The 19,293-nt window shown below is 43.7% G+C and overlaps 1 protein-coding gene across 3 annotated transcripts in view; it reads left to right on the forward strand.

Moving 5' to 3' along the window:
• Positions 1-15,604, forward strand: part of ulk2 (unc-51 like autophagy activating kinase 2) — a 55,757-nt gene extending 40,153 nt beyond the window's left edge. Inside the window, exons 15-28 of one of the 3 annotated variants that reach the window (XR_013791173.1) lie at positions 775-951; positions 3,133-3,284; positions 3,599-3,682; positions 5,628-5,905; positions 6,369-6,550; positions 6,959-7,068; positions 7,346-7,483; positions 8,548-8,783; positions 8,961-9,139; positions 9,485-9,603; positions 10,633-10,790; positions 11,487-11,622; positions 12,354-13,540; positions 13,856-15,604. Coding sequence is in view for 2 of the 3 variants with exons in the window: in XM_079514819.1 (XP_079370945.1) it covers positions 775-951; positions 3,133-3,284; positions 3,599-3,682; positions 5,628-5,905; positions 6,369-6,550; positions 6,959-7,068; positions 7,346-7,483; positions 8,548-8,783; positions 8,961-9,139; positions 9,485-9,603; positions 10,633-10,790; positions 11,487-11,622; positions 12,354-12,418 (2,014 nt within the window). In the remaining variant the exon portion in view is untranslated. Of the gene's footprint in view, positions 1-774; positions 952-3,132; positions 3,285-3,598; positions 3,683-5,627; positions 5,906-6,368; positions 6,551-6,958; positions 7,069-7,345; positions 7,484-8,547; positions 8,784-8,960; positions 9,140-9,484; positions 9,604-10,632; positions 10,791-11,486; positions 11,623-12,353 lie in introns of all 3 variants that reach the window. The other 2 variants (XM_079514819.1, XM_079514820.1) reach the window with 2 other exon arrangements.
• The last annotated feature ends 3,689 nt before the right edge of the window (positions 15,605-19,293 follow it).

Raw genomic sequence — 19,293 nt, forward strand, 5'->3', positions numbered from 1 at the left:
GTGCGTGCGTGCGACGTGCGTGCCTGCGTGTGCCTCACGTGTATTTCTCACTTCTACATCTGGATCCTCCATCTACTGCTCATTACATAAGACTAGACTTTCTTACACACACACTCTGCCCCTTTTCCCCTGTTTTTGGTTATGTGCCCCCACCCCCACCCCCCTATGGGTGAACCAGAGGTGACTTTTTGGTCAAGAACATTTTGTACCAGCTAACATAACAAAGGAATGTAAATGAGCTCTGTTCTGTTCCTTACTCTTCCCCTTCTCTCTCTTGTGTTTGTTAAACAGAAGTACCGCCCCGCACGTGCCATTGGCCATCCCCCCAGAGCACAGCTGTTATGGCCCTCCCCTTCCCTCCTGCCACCTTTCACGTGCTTGCCTGAACCTCATTGGGTGTCCCTTTGCGTGTTTACATGGAAGCCCGGCCCCCTTTTGTAACTGAGCCGGCCCTATTTCTTTTTCCTTTTTTTTTTTTTAAGCAGGGATAGTTTCTGGAGTAGACTGAGGCCCTTGCTTGAGTTGATACATTACAATGCTTTCTCTCAGATGAAAACAAGTGCAACTAGTCTAGGACATGAAAGGTTCCAGGTTTTTCCCCCAATAACTATTTATCATCGTTTCATTCATCTTTCTACGCAACAAGACGACCGCAGTGGACTAGCAGCCGGGTTTGAGAATGGGTATTGAGCCCCCTGCGTCTGTGAACCTGGCGCAGCTGTGGAGGCATTCGCCACACAACCCGTTAACGCTGCCCCTCTCCCTTTTCGCCAGGCCTCTGGCCCAGCAGCAGCAGCAGCCCACGCCAGGCCTGACCGCCACCGCCATGGTGTCGCCACGGGCAGAGACCACCCCCATCCCGGTGCCCACCCAGGTGCGCAACTACCAGCGCATCAAGCAGAACCTCTCCAGCAGCCCGACCAACAACAACACGCTGTACGGCTCTCCCAGGTACGTCACGCAGCGCGCTTCCGTCTGGTTGGAGGGGAGGGATGACTGAGGCCCAGCCCCCTGGTAGTTCCGGTCATTTAAAGTGTCTTTGTTCTTTAACGTGTCCCTTGACTCATTTGGGTGTGAATGTTATTCTGTGGCAACATCACAGCCGCATATCTAATCAGATAAGATAATAAGGTAACTTCTGCTCAGGTTGCATCAGTCAGAGGCAGATGGTACAGGGGGGGATGGGGGGGTAGGGGGTAGCTTCATTCAGGAGTTGAGCTCTGTTGTGGGTTGCCATTAACAGGCTGTTTTCTGGAGAAACAGGAGAGGGCCATGGGGAACCGGTGTATTTACTGTACTGGTAGCACCTCTTTTGTGCTCGCTATCAGCCAGGTGGCTTGCTTTGCAGCATTGTTTAAGTGTGTGTGTGTGTGTGTGTGTGTGTGTGTGTGTGTGTGTGTGTGTGTGCGTGTGCGTGTGCGCTTCCATCTCCTTGTTTTTTTTTTACCACCCTAATCTCTTCTGTGGCCATATGTTGCTTTGAGGATTATGGTTCTCCTGTGATCACAGGCCTCAGTGCCTTGACACCTGCCCTCGATCCTGTCCATTCGGCAAATAAATCATTCATGGTTCAGAAAGTACAATACAACATGTTCAACTGTGTGTTTCCAACGCTGCAACAAATTCACTTTAATTTGAACTTTGAACTTCGTTATTATGGATCCCACCGCAGCTCTAAGCAAACCCTGCTGTGATTGGCCAGCCCAGTTGTAGTCACTGTGATTGACAGTTTTTGTTTTTTGCAACTATATGCCTAAACCTAACCCTTAACCTAACCTCAGTAAAACTATACCTAACCTCAGTAAAATTACATGTCTGGCTGTCTGTCTGGCTGTCTGCCTCCCTTTGACATAGCTTGTTAGTGCAGGGGTGGGTAACTTTGACGATGGAGAGGGCCACTATAGTTCCACACTCACTCCAGAGGGCCGCATTGCATATAGCAAAAATATCCGCTATTTTTGCTATTATTTGAATTGAAATCCTGAAATTTTTTTTGCTATTTCTTTTAATTGGAATCCTGAAGAAGAATTTTTTTTTTTAATTTAATTTCAAATGCCTTTAATTATAGTTATGTTAACTTTATGAACTAAATACAAACACAATGGACATAAAAAAGACCACAATTATAATACTAGTCATTCATGGGGGGCACGGTGGCACAGTTGGTAGTGCTGTCGCCTCACAGCTAGAAGGTACTGGGTTCGATTCCCGCTCGGGACGCTGTGGTGTAAAGGAGCAACTTGGACACTCAGGCATGAAGGAAGCATGAGTTCAAGTCCGTTGCTCTCCCCATGTCCCCTATGGGGACTAGGTTGGCTAGAGCCCAGGATCACATTAGATAATTGACACAGGGGTGAAAAATGGGTTACAACATCATGGGATAAAAAATTATAAGAAAAATAAATAAATAATACTAGTCATTCAGCTACTAATATGGTCTGAAGTAATTAAAGCGTGTCATTTTTGCATGTTTGGAATTGTAACACAGCTGAAATAAATACTATGTCAATATTCGGATATTAACCTGAGGGCCGCATTAAGTGAAGGTGAGGGCCGCCAGTTGACCATGCATGTGTTTAGTGGGTCAGTGTGTAACACTTTCACCAAACCCATTCTCTCTGTATTATCGTATACCGGTAATAATATCACATTGTTTTCATGTGGAAGCCGGTGAATGTATCCATAAACAGAGAATGACACAAAGCAGAAGCAACAAGGGAAGTTCAATTTAAAGTGTGACTTTGTTTGGAAAGAGCAAAAAAGAGCAAAAAAAGTGCTCAGTAATGTTAGCAAACGCCTGCGACTCACGTGTACAGACAGCTGTGTTTTTTGAGGTCTGAAAGTAGACTGAAAAAAAACGTGTGTTTGAGGTCTGTAGCCAGACGACTGGCTGCGGGAAGAAGTGGACTGAAACGGGGAAAGAAAAGCGAAGCCAAACACAGCCGGGAGTGGGTCGAAGCCAAGACATTCCTTGAAAGTTATTTTTAATTTGTAATGAACCATAAAAGGTTTATATCAATATTGTCTTGCTTATTTATTTTCCGTGGGTTATTTTCTTTACAGACACCAGTTTTCAAGTTGTATGTTATGTGGTGAATTCTACGACTAATGTTTCACATGTTTGTTGTCCAGGTCTGGCACGGTGAGGCGTTCCAACACCAGCCCCATGGGGTTCCCCAAGGCGTCATCTGGATCCCCCAGCTCCTCCGCCGACGTCCCTCAGACGGTGCAGGGCCGACGTCTCTCCACGGGCAGCTCCCGCCCCTACTCCCCCTCTCCTCTCGGTAAGGACATGTCCTGACATGTCTGTCTGTCTCCAGGCGGCAGAGAGTATCTCACTGTCAAATCCACATTTTAACCACTTGTACTAGCCTTTAATGTCTTCCAAAAATAGCCGATCTACAAGCTTGTAGATAGCTTGCATATACGATATTTTCACTTCTTCTTCTTTTTATTTTTGCTTATACTGACCTGCTCAAAATAGATGGTTAAATGCAGTGAATGTCAGATGATGTGATGTTGCAACAGCAGCTAAGTGTGTGTGTGTCGGTGTGTGTCTGTGTGTGTCTGCATGTGTGTGCGTGTGCGCGTTTCCCAGTGGGCACCACCCCCCAGCAGCTCGGCCACTGTTGCTGTGGGCATCCCCAGACTCATGAGTCTCGCAGTCGGAGCTCATCTGGAGGTGAGTTCACAAGCCGGGCCTGCACAGCTGCACAACTCCAGTTAATCCGGACAGCAATTAACTCGTTAATTGATCATATTCACACGGCTGTTGTCAGTACGCCAAGGCATAACCGAAGAACATGTAATTGTTGCGTTCACACAAGCATGCAGCTACAAGTATCCGCTTAAAATGGCACGGTTAAATGGCACAGGTGGAACTGGTTAACGGCAAGAATGATTATTTCTTCCATTTACGGAACAGAGCAGGAATTGTGGGGAGAGAGTTGGATCGAGAGTGGAAATGGTAAAACCTAATCATAAGATTGATTGACGCTTCGCTGCGTTACTGGAGCGCTGGCAAAAGTTGAAGCCAGCTCGACTTTTTTGTAGCCGTCAGGCGTCAGTTTGTAGCATCACGAAACTGACTTCCATAATGAAACTGAAGTGTAGCCTGTCGCCTTGTCAGGATGTAAACACCTTTTATGACGTCGCATGACACACAAGACAAACAACTGTTTCTGTTGAGATAATAGCCGCAGCTGTCATAAGGCTTTAGTTTGTTTTCTCTCTGTCTCTCATTCTCTCTCTCCTTTTGAGGGGCGCAAGCCCGACGTCTGGCTTTCAGACAGAAATGACGTCAAGTGGCAGCCAAGTCTGAGGACTTTTAACCCATGCCACACACAGACACACAAACAAATATGTGCACATTCATACACAAACATTCAACCACGCCATGTCTCACAAGTGCCTCTGTTTGTTGTGCCATGTGGTCTGTTGTCATGGTAACTGCTACAGGCGGACGTTGCAGACCAGTAGTTTCTGGCTTTCAGGAAAACAAAGCTGTTACATCAGACCGGTTGCAGTGCTGTACTTTGACAGAAGTACACACACATAGATTATAGTATGACTCTGGTTAAGATGTAACAATCGAAACATTGGTCTTCACCTACTATAAGTGCTATCCAGTACATGTTTTCTTCTTATTGCTACATCATGTCCTGCTCCTGAGATGCACCCGTGGGCTATAGCCAAAGGCACCGAGAAATATCCTTTTCTATACGTAGATGTTGTGAATGACCTAGAAACTTAGAAAGTACACCTGTCTCTCTACTCTCTCTATTCTGCTGACTTTGCAACAGTGAAGTGAAGGTTCATAAAATACTGTGACTTTGTTTGGAAGTGGGTGAAAAAATGTGGTCGTTAGCAGACTCTAGGGCCATCTAGTGGTGATTTGTACATCTTGCTATACTTCAACATAAACCAACAAAGTGGCAAAGATTGCTGTGAAAATACATTTCCAATGTTTAGGGTATTTTTTATCAAGTTTTCCATGTTGTGAAACAGACAACGGACGGTCCGAAAAAAAGCTTTCGAAACACTTTTATGGCTGCCTGAAATTAGCTTTGTTGAAAAACAAAAAACAAACAAAAATGTCGTCACTAATGTGACGACATTTTGAGTTTGTAGATAGGGCTAGTTCTGCCGAACTAGGGCATTCATTTACCAAAAATATATTAAACAAAATTAACCCATTCTGGATGGGAACGCCTTTTGGTGTTTTAAGCATTATGTTATAATTTAGCTATTGAAAAATAGCAGATCTACAAGCTCTGAGTGCCGCGCTATGAACTTTTTGTTCTGCTATTTTAGAAAAATCGAAAAATGTGGCGCAAATCTTTGAATATATATTCTTTCAGAGCGAACGTTTTTAACTCAAATCTTTGTTTCAGGGACTCCCCCGTCCCTTGGTCGGTGGCCAAATACATTTAGTTTCTGGGGGTCCTTGACATGAAATATTGAGCACCACTGATATAGAAACATAAAGGTATTTCAGAAAACTGTCAGGATTTAGAAGACATTTGTAGAATCGTCATCAGGTCTAAATGGGTTTTAACGCAGCTCATTCAATGTAACCCCCCCCCCCCCCCCCCCCCCCCTCTCCCCTCCCATCTCTGACCATGCAGGCTCTCCCATCCCGTCGTCCTTGCTGGGTGCTCGCATGCAGAGTTCCCCCACGCCGATGGAGGCCTACCAGACCAGGCATAAGCTTCACAAGCAGCAGTCGGACCCTCTGCTGCACGGCTCCAACAACTACCCTTCCTCCAGTCACTCCCCACAGCTAGGTCGCCCCGCCAGCCTGGGAACCTCCCCCACCAAGCACCTGGTCCTGGGCTCCTCGCCACGCTCCTCTGACTGGCTCCAGAAGTCCCCACTGCCCACCATCATTGGATCACCCACAAAGGTTCGGATCGTGTTTTAGCTAGCGGTGTGTTAACAGCAACATAACCAGAATGACCCTTAGGATTTGAATAGTTTGTTCTTTCTTTCTTTCTTTCTTTCTTTCTTTCTTTCTCATCACATATCATATATATATATATATATATATATATCTCTCTCTCTCTCTCTCTCTCTCTCTCTCTCTCTCTCTCTCTCTCTCTCTCTCTCTCTCTCTCTCTCTCTCTCTAAATGGATCTGTCTGTTTTGATTGGTAAGGTGAATGAGGGACAATACAATTAAATTAAACTGACATTAACTCAATGTTAGTCTGATAATTATCAGGTTAACTGGAAGACTTGGCACCGTCTCTTCTTACACCCCATATAAAATATTGTCATTAAAATATTAACACAAATAGTGCCAATAATAATAACAACCGTGCTAACACAAACTCAACTTATTCGTGTTTTCTCCGTTTTCCTTTTTAGACAATTTCGGCGCCGTTCAAAATCCCCAAAACGCAGGCGTCCTGTAACCTGATGGCTCTGGCTGACAGCCCCACGCCCGCCAAGACACTGCCGGACGCCAGAGAGGTCTGCGCCCACCACTGCAGCCCTTACCCCAGTGGACGGCAGGCGGCGCCTGAAGGCAGCAGAACCACCTTTGGCAGGTAGGACACACCTGCACAAATGGCTCCTGATTCCTGTTAGCTTGTCTCTCTCTTCCCATGTGTGGCTCCTTTCTCTCTCTCTCTCTCTCTCTCTCTAGCTGTTGCCAGACTTGGGCGTCTAGGCACGTCCGTTTTCCCTTCAGAGCTGCGTCTCTTCCGGGTTTTTAGACAGCTGGTGGATGGAATTTAAGCTCCACCCACGCGGCCAGATTCCCGGAAACGCTCTCCTCCGCGTTCGAGTGTTACAGAAACCATCTTACACATTCTGAATGGCTGCTATGCCAATTAAGGGTTTTACATACAGTAGCACGCCACGACACCCAGCTCTTCCCCGTGTCTCCTGTAGGACGATCCCATTTGTCTTCCCTCCCCGTTAACCGTTCCCTCCGCTGTGCTCTCTCAACATAGGTCAGTCAGCACCGGCCGTCTGTCTGAACAGCCAATCAGATTCAGCCTGGGTGGGCAACCCTATCAGGGAAGCACAGACAGCCTGAACACAGAGCGACCTATGGACACAGGTACACACATCGCCGTCGTCTGCTCCCTTGCTTATCTCAACTAACCACTCACTTCTCTCACATGGTCTGGGAGAGTATTCACATTTATGACGTTGGGCAGCATGAGTAGCTGTTTAAACGGCATGGCTGTTGGATGTGTTTTTGCACTAAAAAAAGAGATGAAACGCTCGCACATTAAATCACTTTTCTTGTGCCGTTGGCTGTCACCCTCGTATGGCACACACATGTACGGTTTGCTGTTGAATGACAGATCCTCATCCCTCCCCCTCCAACCCAGCCCCTGCAGGTCCGTGCGCGCTGGTTCCGGGTGGGGCGGCGAGCCCCCGCACCGTCCTATTCACCGTGGGCTCGCCGCCAAGCAGCTGCACCCCCCCGACCTGCAGCCACCTGGGCAGCAGGCCTCGCACCACCTCAGGTGAGACCCAAATGCCACTTCCACCCCATGGGAAAACAGTGGCTGTGTGGCCCGCTGTGGCTCCCACCACCAAAGACCTAGGGTCAGGTCACCCACTGAGCTAAGCTAACCCCCCCTCCCGCATGTAGCGCCTCACAACATGGCACGTGTCTGCTTAAAGCTGCTTGAAATAACAACATGGTTGGTTCACTGCTAGTAGAAGTGCTGATAAGGATAAACGTGTCCTCTCTGTACTGTACACTGTGTGCCTTCCCTTTCCTGCTGTCCGGTGACTTTCACTTCTTCTGCCGTCCTCTCTCATGGAGGACGTTCTGTCTTGTTCTCGCTTCATCTTCCTGTTGGCTCTATAGAGCAGTCCCGCCCCCTACCATGGCCCAGGAAATGAATCACAATGCATTTTTCCCATAGACATTTCATAAAGTATTTATTTAAAGACGGTTACGCCACGGACAAAGCCAACTCGAGTCGTGACAACTCATGACAACACAAACAATATTTTGGACCAAACAAATAATTACAAAGAAGAAAAACAACAAAAAAAGTGTTGTAACCTGCCGTTTTTTTCTTCTTTCTGATTTATTTTTTCGGCCCCAAAAATTGTGTTTGTTGTCATGATTTGTCACGACTCGAGTTGGCTTTGTCCGCGGCGTAAACGTCTTTAAATAAATACTTTCTGAAATGTCTATGAGGAAAATGAACGGAGAATCATTTCCTGGTCCAGGGTAGGGGGCGGGACTGCGACGCTCTATAGTACATATACTGAAATGCGGCAAAAAAAACCTGAAGCGCTATACAAATATTTTCAAATTCCAGTTGGAGTTGGAAATGATCATGTTCACTTCAATACAGTTCCTTTATTATTGTTGTTGCAAGTTGCAGTGAAGTGTAGTTTGCAACTCCCTGGATTTTATGACCAAGCATTACGAATAATCACAATGGAATTGTTTCATTTAGCTATTAAATATTTGTGCTACTAGAAACTAATACTGAAACAAGGGTAAAAAACGTGAATAAAATCATATTATGTGCACATCAAAATAATTTCCAATAATCTTCTCCCTCAGTGGGCTCCAACAGTTCCGGAGGTTCCCTGTGCTCCGTCAGCGGGCGGGTGTATGTGGGCTCGCCTCCCGGCATGGCGATCGGCACCTCGCCCCCAGGGGGGGGCTCTGGGGGTCACCACGTGGCAGAAGGGGGCCCAGGCAGCCTGCGCTACGTCCCCTATGGCACGTCTCCACCCAGCCTGGAAGGATTCATCACCTTTGAGGCCCCAGAGCTGCCCGAGGAAACCCTGATGGAGGTGAGGATTGGATGGATGGATGGAGGGAGGGAGGGAGAGGGAGAGAGGGAGAAGGCAGTGAAAGAGAGGACGTGTGTGTGATATGAATTCAGCTTTACAACTCCAGTATCAGCCAGAAAACATGGCACAGGAGTACGTAACTTGAACGGTCCACTGACTCTGTTCCCGTTGTTGCAGCGCGAGCACACAGATACACTGAGACATCTGCAGATGATGCTGTCCTTCAGCGACTGCGTGTTGGAGATCGCCGCGGTGCGCGCCGGGGGAGCAGACCTGGGCATGTCTGCTGCATGCATCTACCCACCCCAGGATAGCGTGGTTGTCGACCAGATCAGCCAACTCAGCAGGGAGTGGGGGTGTGTGAAAAAATTATATATAATACAACTATATGCAAATGTCAAAGGATTGACCCTTTCACAGAATTCATAATAATTCATAATCTGTCTTGAACATCATCGTCTGTAGGAAAACAGACAGAGCACAAATCAATGTGTGTATTGTAGAATAACTATTTAACGTAGACCCTGCACTGCACTTATTACTCCACATAATGATATTTCTTGTTCTATATTAGGCCTATATTCTCACTTTGCTTTTGTGATATTGTTTTTGTGAGGCCAGGAAGCAACGATAACGATAAGTCCAAACCGCTTCTGTTTGTGAACATACTGATTGTAGTGTGACTCTGCTGCCCCCTGCAGGCAAGTGGAACAGCTGGTGCTGTACATGAAGGCGGCTCAGCTCCTGGCCTCCTCCCTCCATCTGGCCAAGGCTCAGATCAAATCAGCCAAGCTCAATCCTTCTACTGCTGTTAAACAAGGTAAAGATATATTTTCAGTGTGGAATGTCTCCACACACAACAACCCTCGGTAGGTAGGGATCATTTGTACTCTGCAAGGGCAGCAGTTATTCTGGAATGACATCGTTAAAACTGCTTTCAAATGCGGCGCGTCAGCAGTTTTGAAGTGAGCAAACTGCAACATGCAAAGATGCCCCAAGTATTGCACCGAGCTGATTTCTCAAAACATTGTAAAGATGATAATATGGATGGGAGAGGTCCACATTGTTTTAAGCATTTTATATAATTTTCTAACGTTGCTGAGCAATCTCAATATTTTACACACAAATATTTCACAGATAAAAGAACTTACATACAAAGTGTTACAGACACCTGGTCGTCTCATGGACTGGCGTCATGGCTGCTTCAGCCATGGTTAGATGCAGATGATTAGGTTATAGGACAGGAATAACATCTCAACATGACTGAGGCGTGGATTATAAGAACGGGCTGCATAAAGTGTTCTTATATACAGTGTTGTTTTCGTCTAAGACGAAAAATGTTCGTCGACTACCTTTTTCCACTGACGAACTAAATGGAAACTAAATGAAAGCTAAGCTATGGCGACTAAAACTAAATAAATATACTGACAATTTCGTCAAAAACTAGACTAAGATGTTAGGAAGGGACTAGTAGACAAGAGATCCAGTATAAGTCATTTTACAATTAGTTGCATGCTGAAAATAGTTGATCTACAATGCGTCGCAGCGCGACGCCTTGTGGGCTTGTAGAACGGCTATTTTCATTACGACGGCATCAAAGTCCGCCAAAACACATTGTGTTCGACTAAATCAACTGTAGATTTAGTCGACTAAAACTTGACTGACACTAAAACATTCCAGGTGACTAAAATGTGACTAAAATTAAAACAATTCAAGAGACTATGACTAAAAACAAAAATTTGCTGCCAAAAACAACAACTGCTTATATAACTTCTAGTATTTCTCTGCATTTTTTGTACACTTGTGGTGTTATTCCATGGCGGTTCATTCTAGCGTTCTGTCTCCACAGTGGTGAAGAGCCTGAACGAGCGTTACAAGAGCTGCATCTCTCTGTGCCGGCGGCTCACCGACAAGCTCAACCACTTCTTCTCGGACAAGCAGCGATTCGTAGACGAGATCAACAGTGTCACAGCTGAGAAGCTCATCTACAACTACGCGGTGGAAATGGTAACGTGGCCTGGCCTTTCAGTCAGATATTATGATACTATCAGATATTAGAATATAAATCAAATATTAGCACATAAATGTAACCATACATTAAAGGAGCATTCAGTGATTAGGGTGATTTGGAGAAAAAAAATAAAACTCGATTATGATTGGAGGAAGGCCCCTCTCATCCTGATTGGATGAAGGCTTTATCACCCGCCACCAAAACTGAAACCAGGGTTTTTTTTACCCCAGGGGTTAACTGGGGACAGGGAGGAACTCCTTATATGGTCAACACACTCTATCTATAGTAGGGAGGATTATCCCCCCAAAAAGGGGAAAAAAGTGATATTTGAATTAAGTGAAATCACTGAATATACCTTTAACTGCAAGTGTTTTAAAATCTAGTTTTCCCCTGTTTAAATGACATCAAAGAGCAGCTTCCGTAATGCATCCCCTATACCTATAGAGTGACTGCAGAATTCCAAATATTAAATGACAACAAAAACAACGCATGAGATGCAGAGTCCTGTTACTCAACACGTCATCCTGTTTTTTCATACTTCCTTGTTGCTCATCTCATTATCATCTTATTTTGAAGGTCTCTGTATCAAAATGTCCAAAACCCAATTATTTATCGGCCGTCACACTTTTCAAAAAGACTCCTTCTGAACGGTTTCAGTCATTATGGGGTGTTTGTTCTCGTGCATTGTCCAGGTCCAGTCAGCTGCTCTGGACGAGATGTTCCAGCAGACAGAAGACATAGCATACCGCTACAACAAGGCTGCCATGCTGCTGGAGGGACTCTCCAAGATCCTGCAGGACCCAGCTGACATTGAGAATGTGGCCAAATGTGAGTGGTGCATGCTCACATGCAGATTGATGAGAGGGGGTGGATTAGTGCTGCACAATTAATCGAGAAAAAGAACGCGATCTAGATTCAGACACTTGTGCAATCTCATTTTGTGAAGAATCGTGAACTTGGGCATCACTAGTTGGCTGTCCAATTCATTTGAGTTACTCTTATGTTTTTGCTACAAGAGAGAGTCAAGCACTTTGATGTTTAAAGCCACAGTAGTTGGCTCCAGGTGCCACTCCAGCAACTACAGGCTAAAGGTGGCCTTACACTAGCCGATAATCGGGCATTTTTGACACTTGGGGGTGCCCGACCGCTCAAAGAGCGATCGGGATCAGCCCGATCAACATCAAGCATGTTTGATATTTGCTCTGCCCCGCTCCGATTATCCTGTAGTGTGTGGTGCTATCAGATTTCAGATTTAAAAAAATCGGCTAGCCAAGGTGGTAGCCAAGGTGCCCAGACGGCTACGCCAGCCGCCTGGGCCATGATCTCAATTCTTGTGGAGGAAAATCGAGATTCACATTTGAGCAAGAATCGTGCAGCACTAGGATGGATAGATAGAGGAGAGACGGACTGAGATGGACCACTTGGAAAAAAGCAATGGATGTCTTAATGAAATCTAAATGAATAAAAGAACAATACCAATAAATGGATATGAAGTGAACTGTATTTTGTATTTCTATGCATTAATATTGTTCTCTGTTATGTGTGTGTTTTCCCCACAGACAAGGCAAGTGTGGACAGGCGAATTTCTGCCCTTTGCTACTGTACAGTCACACTGTACGAGTAGCAGACCACGGAGAGGACAACCCTGACCTTTTCCAGAGGGACCACTCTCCTGAGACTATTGACTACAATCCCCACAAACCCACAGTTCCCTCTTGTAGCAGCTCAAGCACTTTTCATTTGACTGGTTCCATCTTGTTCTGTAGTCCTCAACCATCCATGCAGCAGTCCGTATTACTTTTTGCATCACAGACTTTTAACGCCAAGAGTAACTGATGCACAGCTTCACTACCAAAGATGCTTAATAAATCCTGGAAGGCTTAAAATGACTTAAACCAGACATGGACTTAACCTGCGCTGTCTCAAGTGCATTTTTGTTAAGTTATTTTGCTAGCCATCATGATGACAAGACAACCGAGAAAATAAATATTTATCTCCACCGCGCAAGATCTTATTTGCTTTTTCATTACAAGGAGAAAAAAAAGTAAAGTGGGCAGGACAATGGGGGGGCTCTTGTGGGCGTTTTTTTTATGAATTCTTATTATGAATTGTTATTTACTCTGTTGTTGTTACTGTTATTTATTATTTCAAAAGAGTACGGATGTTTCAAATCTCCTGCCTGTTGTTGACAGCCTAAACTAAAGTATTGAAGTGGAAGGGATCGCAGATAACGGCAGGCAGCCCAACACTGTAAGAAAACACCCATTTAGTCACACAAGCAGGATGTAATTTACACTGTATATACAGTACACATACAGTACAAAGTAGTGACAGATATGGAGACATCAGCAGTGGTCTGAATAGCAGTGGAATCTGTAGATTTGTAATTACATTGTTTGTTTTTTAGCTCAAGCACTTTATTGTGAAGAGTTTGGGAGGTAAAGTATCTTTTTTCAAAAGTATGAATGTGAAGGCTGCGAGCTGTTTGCTATCGCGGGCTTTGTGAAAAAAAAAAAAAAAAGGACTTGGCCATGATGTCACGGCCTCTATTCCTGCCCTTGAAGGAAGGACTTGGCCATGTCACGGCCTCTATTCCTGCCCTTGAAGTCCGCCGGCTCCAAATCAGCTCTCCCTCTCATTGGCCAGGCAGCCCTGCCTGTTGACTTTGCAACGGAGGATGACATTGAATTGATCCAGGGTGGGCGTGGCACCCCAGAATCACTCTGTTCATGTAAAAATCACACCCGTGTGAACTGAGTGGTGTAAGGTTTTATATAGCATGATCAACTGTGGTCTGACGTAATGTCTGACGTAATGAAATCACACAAAATATGTTAAGTAAAAAAAGCTATCATTTTTGATAAATGTATGTATCACACCCGGATGTGATTTCACAACTGGCTTTTTTTGCGCAGAGAAAATGACCACGGTTGCTACGGTCATCCAGTTCACCCGGGTGTGATTTAATTACGTCAGAAATTATTTTGAACATAGCAACCATGGTCATTTTTTTATGCACACAAAAGCCAGTTGTAGGAGTGGTTTACACCACTCAAAAAAGAAAAAGAAAAAAAACAGGAAACAACATATGAGAACTTTGATGGGGGTGAACTGCCAGGGGTCCTGTGATTGAGACCTTTGAACGGGCGTTTCCCGGACAGAGTGAATATGAATGGTCAAATTACTTGAGTAGTATACCGTAAGTTTCATTTTACTAAAGAAAATAATAATAGTACAGCTTTTTTATGTTCATACTTCAATAACTGTAGCTTATTTTCCAGGAAACCTGATGTTTGCAAACTTGTAAATATTTGTATGTGGTGCATATGATTTTATTATTTTCCCTATATATTTGTGTGTGTGTGTGTGTGTGTGTGTGTGTGTGCGTGCGTGCGTGCGTGCGTGCGTATGTGTGTGCGTGTATGCGCGTGCGTGCGCGAGAGAGTACACAGCGTGAGATGCTGTTGCCTGCGGGTGATTAATTATGCCATTGGATACCCTGCCTATCTGAAAGAGCACAAAACTTTATATGTACATAGTCGGATTTGATACTTTTTTTTCCCTCATGTCTGCCAAAGGTTTGATATTAAACCTAATCTGGCACAGCAGGAGTGTGCCAAATAAACCCCACGGCAGCTCCGATACTTCACCATTCTCTTTTTACAAGGACTGTTCATTGTTGTACATAGTTGATTTCCGTACGGAGATCAAGTCTAAATGTGTATGCAGTCACAAATGGCACTGCCTCGCATCCATTCGATTCTCCCCCCTCTCCCAACAGTATTTGTGTGTATGTGTGTGTGTGTGCGTGCGTGCTTGCACATTTTCTGCATGTGTGCACACTCAAGACTATAGTGTGCAAGGCCAGTGATATTACAGTCTGACCTGCAGAAGGTGCCCACCTTCTAAAAAGCAGACATCCTTTGTATTGGTGTGAATAAGACTGTGTGTATGGACACCACTAGGGCCTGTTTTCTGATGTACTGTTTCATTTTATAGACATATCTGGCTTTTCTGTGCTCGTGTCTGTTGTGCCCACCCACCCCTCACGAGAGCACTCTGCACCACTTAAAGCCTTGTACTGCACCCACACAGTAATATCCTCCGTGGTCATTTTACTGAACTGTGGGGTCCATTTGTTCCATTTGTACACCCTTGACCCTTCTGAGTTAAATGGACACAAAGGATTTACTGTGCAGAGTGGAGAGGGAGTAAAAATGTAAAAGAGAAGAAAAAATATATATACAATACATTTATCAGTTTGAACATTTGTACCAAAATCTATGCCTAGTTATCCATGCTTTAGAATTTAGGCCACACTCCCTTTTGTATCATTTTGTTGAGTGGACAGTAGAGTGCTAAAGGTGGACTGTTTTAGACAACGCATGGGCAACCAATTACACGTTGCACCCCATAGAGCTTGTAGGAAATTGAATGTATGTATCTTGTCATTCTGTGTCCACGTCTAGCTTGTGCTGAATGCGTTTCTAATAAATCTCTCCTGTTGACAGACAAACCCCATAACCACTTTCAACCTGGTGTCCCTATTTTGGGCAGGTGTGAGCAAATTTTTGTCATCACAAATTGTGAAAATAGCAGATCAGCTATTTTTTCGCACGACACCGTTGTACAATGAAGTATAAAATGGGGTTGAACTGATCATGATCATATTGCAACAGACTTTCCACACACCTATTTTTTCTGAATTGTTGATGTTTTTTGTTGCGTATGTCACCATGGGGCATTCGTTATGGAACTCAAATGCAGTCTTTGTTTATTAAAAAAACAGACAAAAAAAAGAAGAATGAAATACAGAGGTCATTGTCTTTTGTGGTTTTGAATTGATTACATCCTGCTCTGCACGAATACATATTGCCACAAGTTAACAGATTGATAACTGATGCTATTTTAAAAGAATCTTTTCTTAATTCATTTTTTTCAAAGAGCGTATTTACAAAAGCAAATTTATCCAACTAGTCCTGAACGGAAGCCACCTACCAAGAAAGATAGATCATATAATGATTGGACTGGGTCTCCAGATATTTTATGCCGATTATTTTTTCTTAAATGAAACAAAACCTGTTAGTAAGGAATTCTGAAACTATTTGTGTTGTGTAAGCCTCAGGTAACCAGCTGTACACTCAGATCCCAACATGGACTGTTGATATTGCTATTTGCTAAATAAACAGTGCCCTTAGACTGTGTTATAAGAAGAACATTGTTTGGTTTGGTTGTTCCCATATACTTTCCTTTTATTTACAAATTATTCAAAGTTTGTTTTAATATATTGCTTCTCAGGTGATATTCTATGTGTTGCATTACATTTTCAAATGTATATACTAATAAAATAAAGTAAACCATGATTTCCCAAATATTCTAATACACCTGCGAACACGCCTCTGGCTCGCTGCAGCCACGGACGGAAGTCAAATCCATCCTATGCGAGCTAGTCTATTTTGACTTCCTCTGAGGTGGAAAGCCTGGTGACGCGAGGTTAAATTGCTCCCAATGAGCAGGTTGGTGCCTTGCATGCTTTCCTCCGCCATCGGTGTATGAATGAATGTGTGTGTACAGTGTGAATGGTTTAATGTAATGCACAATCTATGTAAAGCGCCTTGGATATAGGCGCTATATAAATGCACCATTTACCATTTATATAGGCTACAATACATAGGTTAAATTCGTCCTCTGCATTTTACCCATCCTGTGAACTTGTTGATCTGTTATTTTCAAATAGACTAGCCTATAGGGTTAAAGTGGTTAAAGTACTGATGTTGATGCTGTAGTATTAGTAATCACATTTAGCAGGGAGTCCAGGGACTCCCCTGAACCCCCCTCAGATTCCCTATGGCTGTCAAGTTCAAGACAGAAGGCCTTGAACTTCACACAAGTCGAAAGGTTAACTACTCTTCAATACACAACCTTTTAAAATAGTTCGAATAGCTGATCTACAAGCTCACAATGTCTTGATGTAGATCGGCTAGTTGAACTATTTTAAAATGTTTTTCAAAATAGTAAAAAATGGCAAATACGTTTAGGGATAAGGGATAAGGGTGGCGCAAGATGGAGCCCTCAGCCTCTCAGACTCAAGACAGAATATTTTGTTGGCGGATAGGATTTTGTCCACAATTCCATGCTGTATGGATGTTGGTATAAGAGACAACAGGAGGTGTTCAGAATAATTCAACATTCTCCAATTCTGTAGACTCTGTAAATGAAGTAATGCAGGTGTTTAACAATTGTACTCTTGAGAGCGTAACATGAAACCAAATGGACCGTAAGGGTTTCATTTGGCTTCATTTTACACTCTCAAGCGTAAAAGATCATCTTATAAGGGTCCATTTGGTTAAAGGGACATTTTGCTGCTGGAACAAACTGCAGTCACTCAATGTCAATAGTATTTGTAGTAGATAACAGTAGCACAATTTGAAATTTGCCCCCTATGGCCTGAAAAAGAATGAACTGTGTTTGACTAGGGTTTGACTGGATTTCTGAATTCCTACAATGACCCCAGGGAGGCTGCATGAATGACTTGTAGTCCAGGATGGACGTGAGACCACATTTTCATGACAATTTTTGGTCATGATGATTATGGCACCATGACTAAAATATCTAAAAACACTTATTGCACACGTAAAAAACCCCAGGAACGTGTTTGAGCCATAAACATTTAAATAAGATCTGGATGCAAAAGGGGTGAAGTGGTCCTTTAACAATTCTCCATCATTTAGCTGGGGACCACCTGGAACCCCTCACTGATATACTGACCTACAAGGTCAACCCACCCTCAGGAATAGCAGCGGTGAAACTGCTATTCTGTGTTCTGCACGTTTCACTTCGTAAACTGTTGTACACTGGTAATTGGTAATATGTGACGTGTAGTCATAGGCAGAATAGATATGAAATGATAACACTTATTCCACACTGCAGAACATTTAACCAAACATGTGAGAAATAAAAATCACACCTGTGTGAAGTGAGGGTCGCTCTTATCATTCATCATCTCATTCCGGCCAATCACAATTAGCGTCCTCACCTTCGTCATCAATAGTTGTGTTTACACAAACCCTCAGAGTGAGAGGCTAGCACCCCTCAAAAATAGATTTCTTCTGAAAATATCTACAAGCTGAGCTTGTAGCTTGGCCATGCTCTATTTTGAGGGGCGCTGTCTTACACAAACATTAAATTCCCATTGACAATGAATGGACAATTCAATTCTATAATCACAGAGCTATCTGCTCGTAGGACAGTGTCTACAAGAATACATAAGTGGGTTTCAGATGAGCCGATCTTAATTTGTTAACTGGACAGCGTGACAATGAATTGAACATTTTCTGTAAACATACAACTGGACAGTGGACAGCAGTGAGACAGCATTTGACAGCCCTCCTGGGAGTTGCACCCAAATCCCAACATATAGCTGGCATGTACTACCTACCAGGGCTTTGTTTGCTATGTCATCGCTACTTACCATCACTACTTGCATGTGACTAAATAAATTAAAATAGGGATGAGTAACCTGTGTTGCAGTGGTTGATAACGAACCGTCCAAAGCCTCAACTCTAAATATGACACTAGTTGGCAACAGGCTGAACAGTGAACACACAGCATCCACAATCATGTTCACTACACATAAAGGCACCTACACATGCCTCAAATAATATGAATACACACAATCAGTACACTCTAGAATTAACAGCAAACAAGAACATGGCATTTCATAATACATTTTCTCTCTCTGGGACCACAATCTGGACTATATTATAATTGTTATATGTATGTTTTTTATAAACTATACAGAAATGTGTCAATATAGCATCAAAATCAACAAGCCACTATAAATGATATACATATTACATATGTGAAAATAGCCGATCTACAAGCTCACAGTGTTGTGTGAGCTATAGGGTGGTCCCCCAAAAAAACATATTATAGCGTCAAAACCACCCATTTGAAAATAGCCGATCTACAAGCTTGTAGATTTGATGATTAGGCTAGCATGGACAAGCACATAACTTAGTGTCTAATATAAAATCCCAGGGTGATGTGATCTAACAATCAATCCTTAGGCTATTATTAGGCTAGCATGGATGGACACATAGCACACAACTTAGTACCTACTGTAACAATCAGTCCTGTGTGATCACCAACTCACCACAACTTGTCACATTAAAAACGTTTGAATTGACATGTCAGACAATGGTGTATTGATGTCACAGTGAGGCTCACTGTGTGAGCTGCGTTAGCATCACGCTAACGTCGTTAGCATGGCCTCCCTTGGCTCAAAGAGGACCAAATAAAAAGCAGGCAATCTAAACACACAATGTTACATATAATGTTACATGTTCCAACAACAAGGCACCGCACCGTACCTCTGTGGTGACGGTCTGCAGCCTGCACTTATATCACACTAGCCCAAACATTTAGACTCTCGTAGAGGTTTTTTTTCGATTCTGACGAATCTCTCAACGAGAGTCTAAACGACGAGGTCCCCTTTAA

This window comes from Electrona antarctica (assembly GCF_951216825.1).
Source record: "Electrona antarctica genome assembly, chromosome: 11".
Lineage (NCBI taxonomy): Eukaryota > Metazoa > Chordata > Actinopteri > Myctophiformes > Myctophidae > Electrona > Electrona antarctica.